Here is a 19,116-nt window from a genome sequence, read left to right as displayed (position 1 = left end):
TCGTCGGAGTTGTAGTCGGAGTGGTAGTGGTGATAGTAGAAGAAAAAGTGTTCATATTTGTTACAATCGCAACTAAAATGCCGCTGATTATAAGAACAACTGCTATCAACGAAATGATAACATTTCTTCTGGTATTTCCTTCAAATAAAACATACCAAATATTTAAAATGTACATTTGATACACTTTATACCTATTCCGCATTTAATATGATGTAATCGAAAACATGATAGGTAAATACCAACATCACAATATTACCCATTATATTGTATGTCTTTGTTTCTGAACAAGTCTATTTGCCAAATTGTGTTCCTTTGTTTCTTGTGTTCGACCTAAAATTAATTTACAATTATAAAACATAAAAAAACGTAAAATTATGATTTATAAACGGATTTCTATATTTAAACAAAAAATGAAATTTTTATTATACCTGATTTTTTGAATTTACAAAAATTCCGATTGTAAATGTTTTCAGCCTAGTCACCGGGGCCGATATATGGAAATATAAAAAACTACAATCTTTCAAATTTGTATGTCTAACTGATACTAACTAGATCTCAATCGCAATGGCCTCACACATTGTGCGTCTCGACGTAGAGCCAATAATAATACCAAGTTATATTATAAAAGTGAAACATAACTAAGATTGAGGATAATAAGTATACTCAATAGATCTCTCGTATCTTCCAAATTACTAGTTTATTATTCCAAAGTGAAAGAGATTTATTAGAGAATTTTAAAAATATTTCAAAATTATTCTTGACTATACTTCTTTTTCAAATAGTCCTCGATGATTTATGATCATACTAATTAGTTTCACTTTTATGTCTTGTTATAGATAACGAGAATGAAACAAATTCACGATCTGATTTACTGGCAGTTCAAGCCGTCAATCGGCCATTTTATTTGACGTGCGTTTCCTTGAAAACTGGCGTGCCGATCCGGACAAAAATTGAGGGGTTTAGACCTAACTAACTAAGAATATTTTTCAGAACGATCGAGCCAGAGAGAGCGAGTCAAAAACGTTTTTGGGCAACGCGTTGCTTAATTACCAATAAGAACAGTTTATTGAATATTGCACAACCGGAAAATTGGTATTTTAACCTACGCGTTACGCTCCATTGACTTTGGAATGTTGTGCGGCTCGGAATGAGGATATTAAGAAATTTAGTACATAGAAATAGTTGGAAAAGTTATTTGAAATTTTTTAAGGATTTTTTTTCTCCTACCCCACAGTCACGACCCAGTGATTTTGACTTATTACAGGCCTCTGAGAGGTCCTGTTAGGAATTGAAGAACATAAGGATGGTTGGAAAAGTTAGTTAAATGTTTTTTTAAATATTTTTTTACACCCACCCCCAGTCACGGTGAAGGGATTTTAAATTATTGCAATATTCTGGCGAATCCTATTAGGAATCTAAAGACATGGGCACGGCTGGAATAATTATTCAATTGCATTTTTTTCTCGTACCCCCAGTCACGCTTCAGTGATTCCAGGTAATATCTCGGAATGGTAATAGGTATGGATGCCATATTTAGGTTATACGAAGCAATTGAGATCAAGTTTATCACAAAAAATGTCTCCACGGTTGAGTGATTACGGACCCGGACATTGATGAAACTCGACTTCCATTAGGAGTTACCGGTTTATGATGTGTTATCCACATTACTCAGGGGTCTAAATGGGTCGGAGGCAGCAAACCGGACGAATTACCATCATTCGTCCGGCGCAACTCGCAACTCGCGTGCATCTATCGACCCCTTCTAACGAGCGTCCTCTTCTACTTCTCTCAAAATATTTCCCTACCCCCCTGCGCGGGTACCGCCGCAGGCGCGATTTTTCCTAGATCTTGCAAGAGCCCCGTTATGACGAAAACTGTGAATATACGTCATGTGAAATATTGTTTCCATTTATCGCATTACTGAGTTGTAAACGACGTTTCCAGAAATTAATTCTGAGCGAAAGCGTGAAATACGCAACGCAAATGTGATGTACTGGTATTTGCCCTCCGATATAATCTAAGGCAGGGTCGTCTAACCCGTGACCCGTGGGCCATATGTGGCCCGCGCAAACATTTTGAGTTTCCCGCGCTGTATTTTTCGGAATTGAATAAAAAAATTGAGTATTGATGTCCGGAAATAAAAGAGTCGTTTGCAAATATAAACCTGTCAATACAGACGATTCTCTTCGTGTTGAAGAGCTTGGGAAATCTATAGCAGAAGCTTCAATTGCAAAAGCGGGAAAGTTTTCATCGTATTCCTCGGCGCTTAACGAAAATACTGGCATTAAGTCTACTGCTCTTCATGCGTGGAGTTATTATTGATTTTGAAATTCCTGAAGAGTTCACAGCCATTATCCCAATTAGTGGCACGACTATGGACATTGATTTGTTGGGAGCTGTGATGGAAATGATCAAGCGTCTTGACTTGTTTTTTGCGAAACTTTTGGGAATAACCACTGATGGCGCCCCATCAATGGTTGGGAAACAACAGTTTTATTGTTCTAATAACTGTGAAAGTTTGGCGTGAGGGTATTTTTTTTTATTTTTATAAACCTGTAGTCAGTGTAGCAAAACTAAAACATCACTACAATGTTAAGTGGGCCACGCACTTATTAGTAAATTACATGTGGCCCTTTGGCCAAAAAGATCGGACGACCCTGATCTAAGGTTTCATCTACACGCCCACAGCCTCTTATTGGTCAAAATACATGATCTTACTTTTCATCAACAGTCGATACGAAAAAAGATAAACCAGAATTTTGTTATGGTAAAATGTGATAATTACCTCGAGGGTAAAAAATCACAAGATTGTGGTGCTATGTTAGACTACAGCCCTTATCAAAACCGGTCTGTATAAACGGTTTGAGTTTACATGCACGAAAACATGAAATATGCCTAAATGCAGATCTTCGCATAAAACAAACATTGTTCTTGTAATCGTTCCATGTCACATTACATCAAAATATATATACACAATATATATAATATATACAGTACATACAAAAATACTTTCATACTTCTGTGTGATGGCATTGAGAATGAACATAGACAATCAGTATGAGCGGCAGATCTAATTCTTGTTGTGCAGTTAGCAATCAATAAAACGAGAACATCGGTTGGAGACCGAAGACTTATCAATCGAAACTGTGGCTTCCAATCATGGCTCTATAGTGACACCGCGTGTCCCATCACTAATTAATTAATAACTCACTAATTATACGACATAATTTATCCAAAATCAATAGGCTTCTGCTACGAGATGTGATAAATGCACATGCAAAATTTGGAGCAGATTCAACCTCGCCTTCTTGAGATATCGCGTTCATCTAACAGACAAGCAGACAAATACCATGAACATACTTACCGATCTTAAGATCGATAAGTAATCAAGCGTGACGACATACTAACAAAATATCATGCTGCAAAGATCGCTATTTCTCAGGCACGCTCTGATGTCTAACTGATACTAGCTAGATCTCAACTGCAATAGCCTCGCACATTGGGCAAATCGACGTAGCGCCAATAATAATAATACCAAATTACAGTGGCGGCGCGTCAATAGGGCCAACCGGGGCAATGCCCCGGTTGTTTTTTCGGTATAATAAAAAATATTTGAAAAATACCTCAATATCCGTTGCACAGACTGTCTACACTAGCATATTCTCCCGACATGGTTCATTTTTCGCTCGCAAAGCCTTCGCCGAACGTCGACGGGACGACGCCGATTTTGCCCCGATTGCTCATTGTATATCGTATTCTCTCTTTTATCTTCCACTCGCCGCGTCTGTCTCGTTTGTTTTCTGTTTCTTTTACTAAATCATCGGGGCCGATCGGGGCTAGCCCCGAAATTATGACGACACAATGCCGACGTTTCTTACAACAACGTGTTGACATATTCACGCATTCCTTCTCGTTCGTTGGTTGCTTGAAGAGATGATAGTTTCCTCGCTTTCGCTTTTGTCGCTTGTTTCGCTATTTGAATCAGTTAGAGACCTTTAGTGCTTTGCCATTTGCTCCTCACTTCTTTCCGACTTCGCATTTCTTAGCCTTAGACCTCATAATGAATAAGGTTGATGCACTACTTCGCACTCCGTTTTCGCAGCTGCCGCTGGAACAAAAATTAGAGGTACAACGTCTTGGGCCTTAGCAGCCAAAAAATTGTTCACTGGAACAATCCCATGACGGAGGAAAGCGTCGGCGTACATTCTGCGCAGGAACTTGGTATAAAAAACACGAATGGTTGTGTTACAGCGAGGACAAAAATGCACTTTTTTGTTTTTATTGCCTACTTTTTGCTACCCCCGTGACTCACGTTGGTGTAAATTTGGTTTTAGAGATCTTAAACATCTTTCCGAGCGTGCCAGGGATCATCAATCTTCTATGGAGCATCTGGACAATGGAGTAAAATACCGAACATTCGGAAATGTTAATATTGCAGCACAGTTGGATGAAGGACGCGCGGTTTCTATTCGTCGGCACAACCAAAACGTCGAGAAAAACCGCCATGTTCTCGGTCGATTGATAGATGTTTTGAAGTTCATTGGTTGTCACGAGCTGTCCCTCCGTAGGCACGATGAACGGGCTGACTCTTCTAATAGAGGGGTATTTTTGAATATGGTGGAATACACCGCATCCCTAGATACAGTATTGAGAGATCATCTTGATGCCGCAACTGTTTCGAAAGGGACATCTAAGGATATCCAAAATGATTTGCTCGACTCAATGTATAAAATTTATTTACAACATTTGGCTCTGGAAATTGAAAATTGCCAGTTCCTTTCGATTCAATCTGACGAGACAACTGACATCACGTGCGTTTCCCAACTGGCTGTGATTTTTCGGTTGTGAAAGATGGTAAACCTACCGAGAGATTTCACAGCTTTGTACCAATCGTTGATCGCACGGCTTGCGGGATATCGGCTGTACTGAAAGAAGTGTTACAGCCTTACAACGCGAAGTCAAAATTGATAGCTCAAACTTATGACGGCGCGGCAGTCATGAGTGGGTCAAAACACAGTGTTCAAGTTTATATAAAAGAAGATTTTCCTCATGCGCATTTTTTACATTGTTATGCACACCAATTTAACCTCGTTATTAAAAATATGTGTCTTGATACCCCTCTCGTCCGTATATTTTTTGCAAATGTTTCGGGGTTTTCTTCATTTTTTTCCGTTTCGCCGAAGCGCTCTGACCTCCTTCGCCAGATATGTAGCCGCTCTCTCCCAGCTTGTGCACCAACACGTTGAAACTTCCAATCACGCGTGGTGTAGGGCGTGTCCGAAATTAGGTCTGAGCTCATTGAGTGTTTCAATGGCGTTCAGAGCTCTCCGGTTTGGGACGAACGCTCTGTGAGGGAGGCGGCAGGTCTAAAGCGTCTGCTAGAAGATGGTGAGTTTTCATTTTTTCTCGCTTTTGTCTCCACAATATTCTATCACGTGGATGTATTATACGGCGCATAGCAGTCAAGGCTAATGGATGGAGCGTCTGTGCAGTCGTGTATTTCAGACTTCTGCGATGCTGTATATCGTATCCGGGAAACAATAAAATACGACGACACATGGAGTGCTTCTTTACGCCGCGGGCAAACAACGCAGCGTTTGATTTTGTCTGCAAAGGAATGCTGTGATATTCTGGTGAATCAAAAGGCGATGCGCACTGAACACCTTGCCGCGTTCTCTTTGATGAACCCCAGAAATTTTTAAAATTTGCACGTCAATTTCCCATCCATTTGTTGGCTACTGTCTCCAAATTTAACCCCATGATAAACGTGGGTAAATTGGAAAATGAATTGCGATGTATATACACCAATCAAACTTTTTTGAACATCACATCAACTTGCGCGCTCTATGGGTTCCTCATAGATAACACTCTAGTAACTACCTTTGCGGCGTCTGCAAAATTTCTGGACATCATTTTGACGACGCCTATTTCTTCCGCCGACGCACAGCGAACATTCAGCACGCTGAAGCGTATTAAAACGTATCTTAGAAACACAATGAAGCAAGATAGATTAAATTCCTTGGCTGTTTTATCCATTCACATAGACGTTATTTCTGGGATGCATGACTTTAATCAGCGCGTTATTGAGCATATTGCTTCCAAGAAACCGCGGCGTGTTGCATATATGTTCAAGCAGTAGAAGTCTAGCAGCATATATATCTATGAGTGAGCGACGCATGTCCTTATCTTTGCAATATCTTTCCTTTCTTCATAGTAACGTTTTAAACCTTATTTTAGGTTTTGTCTGCTTTCCCGAAATTTCTGTTAATATGTCATTGTATTTATCTGGGTAAATATTGCCTTTCCTTTTGAAAGAGGTTTCAAAATAAACTATGTCTATATTTATTAATCCCTTGACTTGTGCCGGTTTTAAAGACACTTTCTTATCGTTAAAAATTGTCGCTTTTGCCGATTGGTTGTTACCGATGGAATGATTTTTATACTCATAAAATGATGGGAGAACTTACAGCGCTCATCCTGTCCCCGTAGATGGGGGTGACTTGGTCCCGCAGTAGCTTGCCCCGGTTGTCAAAATGACCACGCGCCGCCACTGCCAAATTATATTATAAATGTGGAACACGACTAAAATTGGAGATAATAGCTATACTCAATTGTAAAAACGCATATACAAAAATGTTGGATCAGTATGTAAAGTGTACTCTTCTATGTCAATGTGGGTAAACCAATATATCTCGCGTCGTCGCAAAATTGCTAGTTTATTATTCCAAAGTGGAACAGTTATATAAGAAATCTTAATAATATTTTAAATTTATTCAATCGGCCATTTCAATTGACGTGAATACCACTTCTCTTATATGTCATCTTACCGGACTATTCATTTACTCTTAAGAGACCAAATGCATCCAAAAGAAGCGTATGGACGAAGATATTTTGTATACTCTGCAAATGTCCAATAATTGAACTACCCAAAGCTGTCTTGCTGTCTTTGCATTTTCAAAGTTCTATCTTCTATAAATCATCAAGCGACTACCTCTTGAATAATATATATGTCTCAGACTGTGAGATCATTCTCCTTAATACCTTGGATGTTCTGGTTATGCGGCAGAAATATAAATTAACAACGATCGTCTGCAGATTACAGAAACATAAACTAGTTCATTCTTTCTCCACCATACAGGCCGGCTTCGGTATCTTTTTTTTCCATCGCAGAACTGATATGTTCACTTTCACCTAAAAACCCCCAATGATTTTCTCAATACGACACTAGATGAAGTAGAAATTTTATTCGAATACAAAGTATGTCACACTTTCATAAGGAAACTGTCAGTATCGATTTTTTTTGAATTTTGTATGTATGTAATTATTATGGCGTTCAAGATGCAAACTTAATGATTTTGTCAACACATCGTTGAGATATACAACATGCATCGTTTTCCAAAATAAAATGAGTTCATTGGCTGGCAATTTGGGCAAATCTAACCGATTCTGATTGTCAGTTCTTTTGCAGTTGACTTATGTCAATTATATTGGAGTGATGACATTGTTTTACAATTGAAACGCCAGTTTATACATCTACAAATTTATGAGAAATTGACAGATAAGAAGTATCACGGGATTGGCGAATATGCGAAAAAAATCATATACGTAATAATCGTTTTAATCTCTGAATAAAATCATTTTAACATGATCCATCGAGGTAATCAACATCGGTTGGCCTTTTTTCGTCATTTAGATAAGTCTGGCATACAACTCCGTATGCTAGTGATGTAAGGGTCCAATTTGACATCCCGTTCTTGTCTGTTGTCTCGTCTACATGTACCATCAGCATAACTCCGGTAAAAGTTACGAACGGAGACCCTAAGGGTTTCCCTTTCGACCATTTGGTGTATGCACCCTCAGGTGATATCACATTCGTCTAAAAATAAGTTAATTAAATTTGAGAGATAGCATGGTTTAATTAAAGCAATATTAATAAGTTAGCTCAAAGGTTGGAATTGCTGGGAGAATTCGATTGGGGGGGATAAAAGCAATATTTTATTAAACTCATTCTAGTGTATCTATGGATCGTTTTGTTATTATGAGGTTGTTTGTTGTTTTCGTTGATATTTTTCTTCTTTGTATGAAAAAACTGCTTTCCTCATCTACTACTAGACCAATTGCTTCGAAATTTTAGTGGTTCAAGAACGTATTTTTCGCTTGAGATCTACTACTTAATTTATTTTTAAACTTCCTGTGTGCTTTAAGAGTCTATGTGATTCGATTTTCCGTCCGAAATTTGTGTGAAGACTTCTTCGAAATTAAAAAAATCATTTGTAACGGTTCAGCGACCTCTCTCATGCTACGCGAAACGCGTAAGTTTTTTCCATCGTACCGTACAGTAGACTACGTAAGGTTTCGGTAAAAGGTAAGGTAGGCTAATGCTTCGCTTTGGCATTCGTATCTATATATTTAAGCATCATTCTCCTGTTTAAAAAATATAACTACAAAATATTTCGTTGCTTATGGTTAGCCTCTACCAGCCTCTAGCAACAGTTATTGCTAATTTTTTCGAATTGTTCAATCAACACATGTAAAAACATATACAAACCTTTTTGAACTCAAATGTTTTGATTTAGTATTTTCTAAGACAGTTAATTACCTCAGGATCAATCTGTAAACTTGTCCATATTCTTCTACGGTTTCCTAGTTCCGGCCTCACATAGTCCATAAATGCGTTAAGAGCATTTTCATCCTTCGGAGAACCAATAAATCCATTCTTTTTCAAACAGGCGTCAACCGCTTTATCATAATTCATGCTTTTTGATTTATCGATTTCAATCCAGTAACAAACCGGACCTGCATAATAAGTTAAGATCGATCAAGTTTATTCTGTTCAAGCTCAAAATTTTTGGAAATGAGTAAAAACAGAGAGGTTAAATATAACTTGTTCAGTCAATGAAACATATCCGAGATATTTAAACAATAGGTGCGATCGTAATTCATTTTGAACCCGAATTGTTATAGTAAATAGCGCGTTTACTGCCAATCAAAAAACGTTCGTTTATTCAATGATAGAATATTTGTAGAAGCGCACAGAAGTCCAATATATTATTTGTCACTATAGGATAGTTGTATATTATGCATTCCCTCCATCACATATCATCCCGACGTGAACATTTTTTTGAATTAATAGATTAATTAGATGTCTCTGATACTAATTATAGACTGCTTCAGTGACTTGTTTCGATTGATTATAAATATATCATTCGCATGCACATGCAATTCAAGTGCATTTTGCACCCGTCTGTTAAGTAAGAGTTTGAAACCGGGACCTTGTTACCCTTTTTTTTTTAAATTATGCCACTTTTCGTTTTCAGGTATTTATAGCCAACCTGGATCAGTTGTGGTCTTTTTTTCTGTTAACATCTGGACATTCTCAGTAGTTGTTGAAGCGGCAGTAGTATTCGTCGGAGTTGTAGTCGGAGTGGTAGTGGTGATAGTAGAAGAAAAAGTGTTCATATTTGTTACAATCGCAACTAAAATGCCGCTGATTATAAGAACAACTGCTATCAACGAAATGATAACATTTCTTCTGGTATTTCCTTCAAATAAAACATACCAAATATTTAAAATGTACATTTGATACACTTTATACCTATTCCGCATTTAATATGATGTAATCGAAAACATGATAGGTAAATACCAACATCACAATATTACCCATTATATTGTATGTCTTTGTTTCTGAACAAGTCTATTTGCCAAATTGTGTTCCTTTGTTTCTTGTGTTCGACCTAAAATTAATTTACAATTATAAAACATAAAAAAACGTAAAATTATGATTTATAAACGGATTTCTATATTTAAACAAAAAATGAAATTTTTATTATACCTGATTTTTTGAATTTACAAAAATTCCGATTGTAAATGTTTTCAGCCTAGTCACCGGGGCCTATATATGGAAATATAAAAAACTACAATCTTTCAAATTTGTATGTCTAACTGATACTAACTAGATCTCAATCGCAATGGCCTCACACATTGTGCGTCTCGACGTAGAGCCAATAATAATACCAAGTTATATTATAAAAGTGAAACATAACTAAGATTGAGGATAATAAGTATACTCAATAGATCTCTCGTATCTTCCAAATTACTAGTTTATTATTCCAAAGTGAAAGAGATTTATTAGAGAATTTTAAAAATATTTAAAAATTATTCTTGACTATACTTCTTTTTCAAATAGTCCTCGATGATTTATGATCATACTAATTAGTTTCACTTTTATGTCTTGTTATAGATAACGAGAATGAAACAAATTCACGATCTGATTTACTGGCAGTTCAAGCCGTCAATCGGCCATTTTATTTGACGTGCGTTTCCTTGAAAACTGGCGTGCCGATCCGGACAAAAATTGAGGGGTTTAGACCTAACTAACTAAGAATATTTTTCAGAACGATCGAGCCAGAGAGAGCGAGTCAAAAACGTTTTTGGGCAACGCGTTGCTTAATTACCAATAAGAACAATTTATTGAATATTGCACAACCGGAAAATTGGTATTTAACCTCCGCGTTACGCTCCATTGACTTTGGAATGTTGTGCGGCTCGGAATGAGGATATTAAGAAATTTAGTACATAGAAATAGTTGGAAAAGTTATTTGAAATTTTTTAAGGATTTTTTTTCTCCTACCCCACAGTCACGACCCAGTGATTTTGACTTATTACAGGCCTCTGAGAGGTCACGATAATAGTCAGGTAATAATGGTCAGGTAATTACATGCACGAAAACATGAAATATGCCTAAATGAAGATCCTCGCATAAAACAAACATTGTTCTTGTAATCGTTCCATGTCACGTTACATCAAAATATATATACACAATATATATATACAGTATATACAAAAATACTTTCATACTTCTGTGTGATGGCATTGAGAATGAACATAGACAATCAGTATGAGCGGCAGATCTAATTCTTGTTGTGCAGTTAGCAATCAATAAAACGAGAACATCGGTTGGAGACCGAAGACTTATCAATCGAAACTGTGGTTTCGAATCATGGCTCTATAGTGACACCGCGTGTCCCATCACTTATTAATTAATATCTCACTAATTATACGACATAATTCATCCAAAATCAATAGGCTTCTGGTCCGAGATGTGATAAATGCACAAAATTTGGAGCAGATTCAACCTTGCCTTCTTGAGATATCGCGTTCATCTAACAGACAAACAGACAAATACCATGAACATACTTACCGATCTTAAGATCGATAAGTAATCGAGCGTGACGACATACTAACAAAATATCATGCTGCAAAGATCGCTATTTCTCAGGCACGCCCTGGCCTAAAACATGCTGAAACTACTGTTCTCAGCTCTTTCAAGGCAAAAATTTGTCAAATCTACAAGGCGATGATAAAATATCCGTTTAACAAAACTTCATTCCACTAATACCGTAGTCAGTTAGAATAGTTTTATTGCTCAAATATCTGTGACATCCAGCGTATAATAACGGTGCTTGTGTTTTGGATTTGATCACAGCAATGTTTTGGCCATTTTATGATTGTCAGTTATTATTTAGGATGGGTAGGTTATAATTTCAACTGGCACCTAGTCCACTTTGATTGCGAAGTATTGATAAATGATCATGCATGGTGCAGGCGATCCGCTACAGTTCGAAATGGTCGAGATTATGAAATTCGTAAAGTGGCGATGAAACACTTCTTGGAGACGTAGTTAACATTATACTCCGAGCAACAGAATACTGACATGATGTGAGAACTGGAAGATTAATATGGGATCGATAAACTTCGTTTCCGAAAAGCTGGCGTATCGGAAATTAGCTATGAACAAGGCCGGGGATCAAAAAATTGCAAGGGGTCCGCGGTGGAATATTTTTTCAAAAAGTACGAGAACCACTGTGATAGCTGCATATGCATTATATCCATCACATACCATCCCGACGTAATCACATCTATTGAAATATTAGATTAATTGGATGTCTCTGATGCTAATTACATGACTGCTTGGGAATTTTTTCGATTAATTGTAAATATATCATAAGAATGTACATGCATTTCAAATGCATTTTGCACCGGGCTGTTAAGTAACAGATGGACGAGGGCACTCTGTTACATTCTAGTTTGAAAAATTATTTATGTCGCTTGCTTTTTTTCGGATTTTTATAGCCAACCTGGATCATTTGTAGTCTTCTTCTCTGTTATCATCTGCGTAGTCTCAGTAGTTGTTTAAGCGGCAGTAGTATTCGTCGGAGTTGTAGTGGTGATAGTAGAAGAAAAAGTGTTCTTATTCGTTAAAACCGCGACTACAATGCAGCAGATTATAACAACAGCGGCAATCAACGAAATGATCGCATTTCTTCTGGTATTTCCTTCAAATAAAACATACCAACGATTTTAAATGTACATTTGATACACTTTATACTTACTTATTCCGCATTCAATATGATGTAGTAGTAAACATGATAGGTAAATAACAACATTATATTATTACCCATTTTATTGTGTTTCTTTTTTTCCCAACTGCTTCAGATACTTTTTCTCTGTTTGTTTCCCATATTCTACCTAAAATCCATTTATAAGTATTTATAATCGGAGTGCTATATTTACAGAAAATGGCAAAATTATGTCATACCAGGTTTTTTGAATTTACAAAATTCTGTTTGTAATTATTTTCAGGTCAGTCAACGGGGCCGCTATTTTGAAATATAAAGAACTACAATCTTTCAAATTGTATGTCTAACTGATACTAGCTAGATCTCAACTGCAATAGCCTCGCACATTGGGCAAATCGTAGCGCCAATAATAATAATACCAAATTATATTATAAATGTGGAACACGACTAAAATTGGGGATAATGGGTATACTCAATTGTAAAAACGCATATACAAAAATGTTGGATCACTATGTAAAGTGTACTCTTCTATGTCAATGTGGGTAAACCAATATATCTCGCGTCGTTGCAAAATTGCTAGTTTATTATTCCAAAGTGAAACAGTTATATAAGAAATTTTAATAATATTTCAAATTTATTCTTGGCTATACTACTTTTTTAAATAGTCCTCGATAGCCATGCTATAGTTTGATTTTTATGTCTTGTTATAGATATCGGGAATAAAACAAGTTTGCTGTCTGAATTACTGGCAGTTCAAGCCGTCAATCGGCCATTTTAATTGACGTGAATACCACTTCTCTTCTATGTCATCTTACCGGACTATTCATTTACTCTTAAGAGACCAAATGCATCCAAAAGAAGCGTATGTATACTCTGCAAATGTCCAATAATTGAACTACCCAAAACTGTCTTGCTGTCTTTGCACTTTCAAAGTTCTATCTTGTATAAATCATCAAGCGACTACCTCTTGAATAAGATATATGTCTCAGACTGTGAGATCATTCTCCTCAATACCTTGGATGTTCTGGTTATGCGGCAGAAATATAAATTAACAACGATCGTCTGCAGATTACAGAAACATAAACTAGTTCATTCTTTCTCCACCATACAGGCCGGTTTCGGTATCTTTTTTTTTCATCGCAGAACTGATATGTTCACTTTCACCTAAAAACCCGCAATGGTTTTTTCAATACGACACTAGATGAAGTAGAAATTTTATTCGAATACAAAGTATGTCACACTTTCATAAGGAAACTGTCAGTATCGATTTTTTTTGAATTTTGTATGTATGTAATTATTATGGCGTTCAAGATGCAAACTTAATGATTTTGTCAACACATCGTTGAGATATACAACATGCATCGTTTTCCAAAATAAAATGAGTTTATTGGCTTGCTCCAAAACATTGGCAATTTGGGCAAATCTAACCGATTTTTATTGTCAGTTCTTTTGCAGATGACTTATGTCAATTATATTGGCATTCTTCTACAATTGAAACGCCAGTTTATACATCTGCAATTTATGAGAAATTGACAGATAAGAAGTATCACGGGATTGGCGAATATTAGAAAAAAATCATATACGTAATAATCGTTTTAATCTCTGAATAAATTCATTTTAACATGATCCATCGAGGTAATCAACATCGGTTGGCCTTTTTTTGTCATTTAGATAAGTCTGGCATACAACTCCGTATACTAGTGATGTGACAAACCAATTTGCCATCCCGTTCTTGTCTGTTGTCTCGTCTACATGTACCATCAGCATAACTCCGGTAAAAGTTACGAACGGAGACCCTAGGTCGGGTTGCCATTTTGACCATTTGGTGTATGCACCCTCAGGTGATATCACATTCGTCTAAAAATAAGTCAATTGAATTTGAGAGATAGCATGGTTTAATTAAAGCAATATTAATAAGTTAGTTCAAAGGTTGGAATTGCTGGGAGAATTCGATTGGGGGGGGATAACAGCAATATTTTATTAAACTCATTTTAGTGTATCTATGGATCGTTTTGTTATTATGAGGTTGTTTGTTGTTTTCGCTGATATTTTTCTTCTTTTTATGAAAAAACTGCTTTCCTCATCTACTACTAGACCAATTGCTTCGAAATTTTAATGGTTTAAGAACGTATTTTTCGCTTGAGATCTACTACTTAATTTATTTCTAAACTTCATGTGTGCTTTATGATTCTATGTGATTCGATTTTCCGTCCGAAATTTGTGTGATGACCTCTTCAAAATTAAAAAATTATTTGTAGCGGTTCAGCGACCTCTCTCATTCTACGCGAAACGCGTAAGTTTTTTCCATCGTACCGTACAGTAGACTACGTAAGGTTTCTGTAGAAGGTAAGGTAGGCTAATGCTTCGCTTTGGCATTCGTATCTATATATTTAAGCATCATTCTCTTGTTTAAAAAAATATAACTACAAAATATTTCGTTGCCTATACCAGCCTCTACCAGCCTCTAGCAACAGTTTTTGGCTTTTGCTAATTTTTTGGAATTGTTTAATTAACGCATGGAAAAACATATACAAACCCTTTTGAACTCAAATGTTTTGATTTAGTGTTTTCTAAGACAGTTAATTACCTCAGGATCAATCTGTGAACTTGTCCATAATCTTCTACGGTATCCTCTTTCCGGCCTCACATAGTCCATGAATGCGTTAAGAGCATTTTCATCCTTCGGAGAACCAATAACTCCATTCTTTTTCAAACAGGCGTCAACCGCATCATCATAATTCATGTTGATTGATTTATCGATTTCAATCCAGTAACAAGCCGGATCTGCAGAATAAGTTAAGATCGATCAAGTTTATTCTGTTCAAGCTCAAAATTTTTGGAAATGAGTAAAAACAGAGAGGTTTAAATATAACTTGTTCAGTCAATGAAACCTATCCGAGATATTTAAACAATAGGTGCAATCGTAATTCATTTTGAACCCGAATTGTTATAGTACATAGCGCATCTACTACCAATCAAAAAACGTTCGTTTATTCAATGATAGAATATTTGTAGTAGCGCACAGAAGTCCTATAAATCATTTGTCACTATAGGATAGTTGTATATTATGCATTCCCTCCATCACAAATCTACCCGACGTGAACATTTTTTTTGAATTAATAGATTAATTGGATGTCTCTGATACTAATTACTTGACTGCTTGAATGACTTGTTTCGATTGATAATAAATATATCATTCGCATGCACATGCAATTCAAGTGCATTTTGCACCCGTCTGTTAAGTAAGAGTTTGAAACCGGGACCTTGTTACCCTTTTTATTTAAAATTATGCCACTTTTCGTTTTCAGATATTTATAGCCAACCTGGATCAGTTAACATCTGAATAGTCTCAGTAGTTGTTGAAGCGGCAGTAGTATTCGTCGGAGTTGTAGTGGTGATATTAGAACAAAAAGTGTTCATATTTGTTACAATCGCAACTACAATGCCGCTGATTATAAGAACAACTGCTACCAACGAAATGATAACATTTCTTTTGGTATTTCCTTCAAATAAAACATACCAAACATTTAAAATGTACATTTGATACACTTTATACCTATTCCGCATTTAATATGATGTAATCGTAAACATGATAGGTAAATACCAACATCACAATATTACCCATTATATTGTATGTCTTTGTTTCTGAACAAGTCTATTTGCCAAATTGTGTTCCTTTGTCTCTTGTGTTCGACCTAAAATTAATTTACAATTATAAAACATAAAAAAACGTAAAATTATGATTTAAAAACGGATTTCTATATTTAAACAGAAAATGAAATTTTTATTATACCTGATTTTTTGAATTTACAAAAATTCCGATTGTAAATGTTTTTAGCCCAGTCACCGGATTCGATATATGGAAATATAAAAAACTACAATCTTTCAAATTTGCATGTCTAACTGATACTAGCTAGATCTCAATTGCAATGGCCTCACACATTGTGCGTCTCGACGTAGAGCCAATAATAATACCAAGTTATATTATAAAAGTGAAACATAACTAAGATTGAGGATAATAAGTATACTCAATAGATCTCTCGTATCTTCCAAATTGCTAGTTTATTATTCTAAAGTGAAAGAGATGTATTAGAGAATTTTGAAAATATTTCAAAATTATTCTTGACTATACTACTTTTTCAAATAGTCCTCGATGATTTATGATCATGCTAATTAGTTTCACTTTTATGTCTTGTTATAGATATCGGGAATGAAACAAGTTCACTGTCTGAATTACTGGCAGTTCAAGCCGTCAATCGGCCATTTTATTTGACGTGCGTTTCCTTGAAGACTGGCGTGCCGATCCGGACAAAAATTGACATGAGGGTCGGGGTTTAGATCTAACTAATCCTAACTTACTAAGAATATTTTTCAGAACGATCGAGCCAGAGAAGACGAGTCAAAACGATTTTCGGCAATGCGTTGCCTAATTACCGATAAGAACAATTTATTGAATATTTCATGACCGGAAATTTGGTATTTTCCCCTCCCCGTTACGCTCCAGTGACTTTGGAATGTTGTGCGGCTCGGAATGAGGATATTAAAAAATATAGTACATGAAAATAGTTGGAAAAGTTATTCGAAATTTTTTGAGGATTTTTTTTCTCCTACCCCCCGGTCACGACCCAGTGATTTTGCCTTATTACAGGCCTCTGAGAGGTCCTGTTAGGAATTGAAAAACATAAGGATGGTTGGAAAGGTTAGGTCAATGTTTTTTTTTAAATATTTTTTTACATCCACCCCCAGTCACGGTATAGGGATTTTAAATTATTGCAATCTTCTGGCGAATCTTATTAAGAATCTAAAGACATGGGCACGTTTAAAATATTTATTTAAATGCATTTTTTTCTCCTACCCCCAGTCACGCTTCAGTGATTCCAGGTAATATCTCGGAATGGTAATAGGTATGGATGCCATATTTAAGTTATACGAAGCAATTGAGATCAAGTTTATCACAAAAATGTCGCCACGGTTGAGTGATTACGGACCCGGACATTGATGAAACTCGACTTCCATTAGGAGTTACCGGTTTATGATGTGTTATCCAAATTACTCAGGGGTCTAAATGGGTCGGGGCAGCAAACCGGACGAATTACCGCCTTTCGTCCGGCGCAACGACCCGCGTGCATCTATCGACCCCTCCTAACGAGCGTCCGCTTCTACTTCCCTCAAAATATTTCTTTACCTTCCCCCTTGCGGGTAACGCCGCAGGCGCGATTTTTTCTAGATCTTGCAAGGGCCCCGTTATGACAAAAACCGTGAATATACGTCATGTGAAATGATGTTTTCATTTATCGCATTACTGAGTTGTAAACGACGTTTCCAGAACTTAATTCTGAGCAAAAACGTGAAATACTTAACGCATATGTGATGTACTGTTATTTGCCCTCCGATATAATCTAAGGCAGGGTCGTCTAACCCGTGACCCGCGGGCCATATGTGGCCCGCGCAAACATTTCGAGTGGCCCGCGCTATATTTTTCGGAATTGAATAAAAAAACAATTGAGTATTGATGTCCGGAAATAAAAGAGTCGTTTGCAAATATAAGCCTGTCAATACAGACGATTCTCTTCGTGTTGAAGAGCTTGGGAAATCTATAGCAGAAGCTTCAATTGCAAAAGCGGGAAAGTTTTCATCGTATTCCTCGGCGCTTAACGAAAATACTGGCATTAAGTCTACTGCTCTTCATGCGTGGGGTTAATGATGATTTTGAAATTCCTGAAGAATTCACAGCCATTGTCCCAATTAGTGGCACGACTATGGATAATTATTTGTTGGGAGCTGTGATGGAAATGATCAAGCGTCTTAACTTGTTTTTTGCGAAACTTTTTGGAATAACCACTGATGGCGCCCCATCAATGGTTGGGAAACAACAGTTTTATTGTTCTAATAACTTTGAAAGTTTGGCGTAAGGGTATTTTTTTTTTTTTATAAACCTGTAGTCAGTGTAGCAAAACTAAAACATCACTACAATGTTAAGTGGGCCACGCACTTATCAGTAAATTACATGTGGCCCTTTGGCCAAAAAGATCGGACGACCCTGATCTAAGGTTTCATCTACACGCCCACAGCCTCTTATTGGTCAAAATACATGATCTTACTTTTCATCAACAGTCGATACGAAAAAAGATAAACCAGAATTTTGTTATGGTAAAATGTGATAATTACCTCGAGGGTAAAAAATCACAAGATTGTGGTGCTATGTTAGACTACAGCCCTTATCAAAACCGGTCTGTATTAACGGTTTGAGTTTACATGCACGAAAACATGAAATATGCCTAAATGCAGATCCTCGCATAAAACAAACATTGTTCTTGTAATCGTTCTATGTCACATTACATCAAAATATATATACAGAATATATATAATATATACAGTACATACAAAAATACTTTCATACTTCTGTGTGATGGCATTGAGAATGAACATAGACAATCAGTATGAGCGGCAGATCTAATTCTTGTTGTGCAGTTAGCAATAAATGAAACGAGAACATCGGTTGGAGACCGAAGACTTATCAATCGAAACTGTGGCTTCCAATCATGGCTCTATAGTGACACCGCGTGTCCCATCACTAATTAATTAATAACTCACTAATTATACGACATAATTCATCCAAAATCAATAGGCTTCTGCTACGAGATGTGATAAATGCACATGCAAAATTTGGAGCAGATTCAACCTCGCCTTCTTGAGATATCGCGTTCATCTAACAGACAAGCAGACAAATACCATGAACATACTTACCGATCTTAAG

At 36.6% G+C, this 19,116-nt stretch overlaps 2 protein-coding genes and 1 long non-coding RNA gene across 4 annotated transcripts; all 3 read right to left on the bottom strand.

The window, feature by feature from the left end:
* Positions 1–4: 4 nt before the first annotated feature.
* On the bottom strand, positions 5–642 carry LOC144424336 (uncharacterized). The gene is made up of 3 exons (XR_013476634.1): positions 429–642; positions 257–330; positions 5–138 (listed from the first exon to the last, which is right to left on the bottom strand). It is a non-coding gene; the product is annotated as an uncharacterized LOC144424336 (long non-coding RNA).
* Positions 643–7,235: 6,593 nt separating this feature from the next.
* On the bottom strand, positions 7,236–9,875 carry LOC144424287 (uncharacterized). Its single transcript, XM_078113436.1, has 5 exons — positions 9,833–9,875; positions 9,661–9,734; positions 9,333–9,542; positions 8,600–8,796; positions 7,236–7,876 (listed from the first exon to the last, which is right to left on the bottom strand). Exons 2-5 carry the CDS (start codon positions 9,662–9,664, stop codon positions 7,640–7,642), a joined length of 648 nt encoding a protein of 215 aa, XP_077969562.1. The 5' UTR covers positions 9,665–9,734; positions 9,833–9,875; the 3' UTR covers positions 7,236–7,639.
* Positions 9,876–13,522: 3,647 nt separating this feature from the next.
* Positions 13,523–16,056, bottom strand: LOC144424276 (uncharacterized). 2 transcript variants are annotated; one of them, XM_078113404.1, is made up of 3 exons: positions 15,981–16,056; positions 14,947–15,143; positions 13,523–14,216 (listed from the first exon to the last, which is right to left on the bottom strand). In XM_078113404.1, the coding sequence occupies exons 1-3, from the start codon at positions 15,982–15,984 to the stop codon at positions 13,977–13,979; spliced, it is 441 nt and encodes a 146-aa protein (XP_077969530.1). In that variant the 5' UTR covers positions 15,985–16,056; the 3' UTR covers positions 13,523–13,976. The 2 variants fall into 2 exon arrangements, 1 of the variants encoding a protein (XP_077969530.1); XR_013476596.1 differs by lacking the exons at positions 13,523–14,216; positions 14,947–15,143 and adding an exon at positions 15,767–15,862.
* Between the last annotated feature and the right edge of the window lie 3,060 nt (positions 16,057–19,116).

The sequence above is a fragment of the Styela clava genome, chromosome 6, assembly GCF_964204865.1.
Source record: "Styela clava chromosome 6, kaStyClav1.hap1.2, whole genome shotgun sequence".
Taxonomy (NCBI): Eukaryota; Metazoa; Chordata; class Ascidiacea; order Stolidobranchia; family Styelidae; genus Styela; species Styela clava.
The sequence above is the reverse complement of the archived record's forward strand: the minus strand, read 5'-3'. Positions and strand labels throughout refer to the sequence as shown.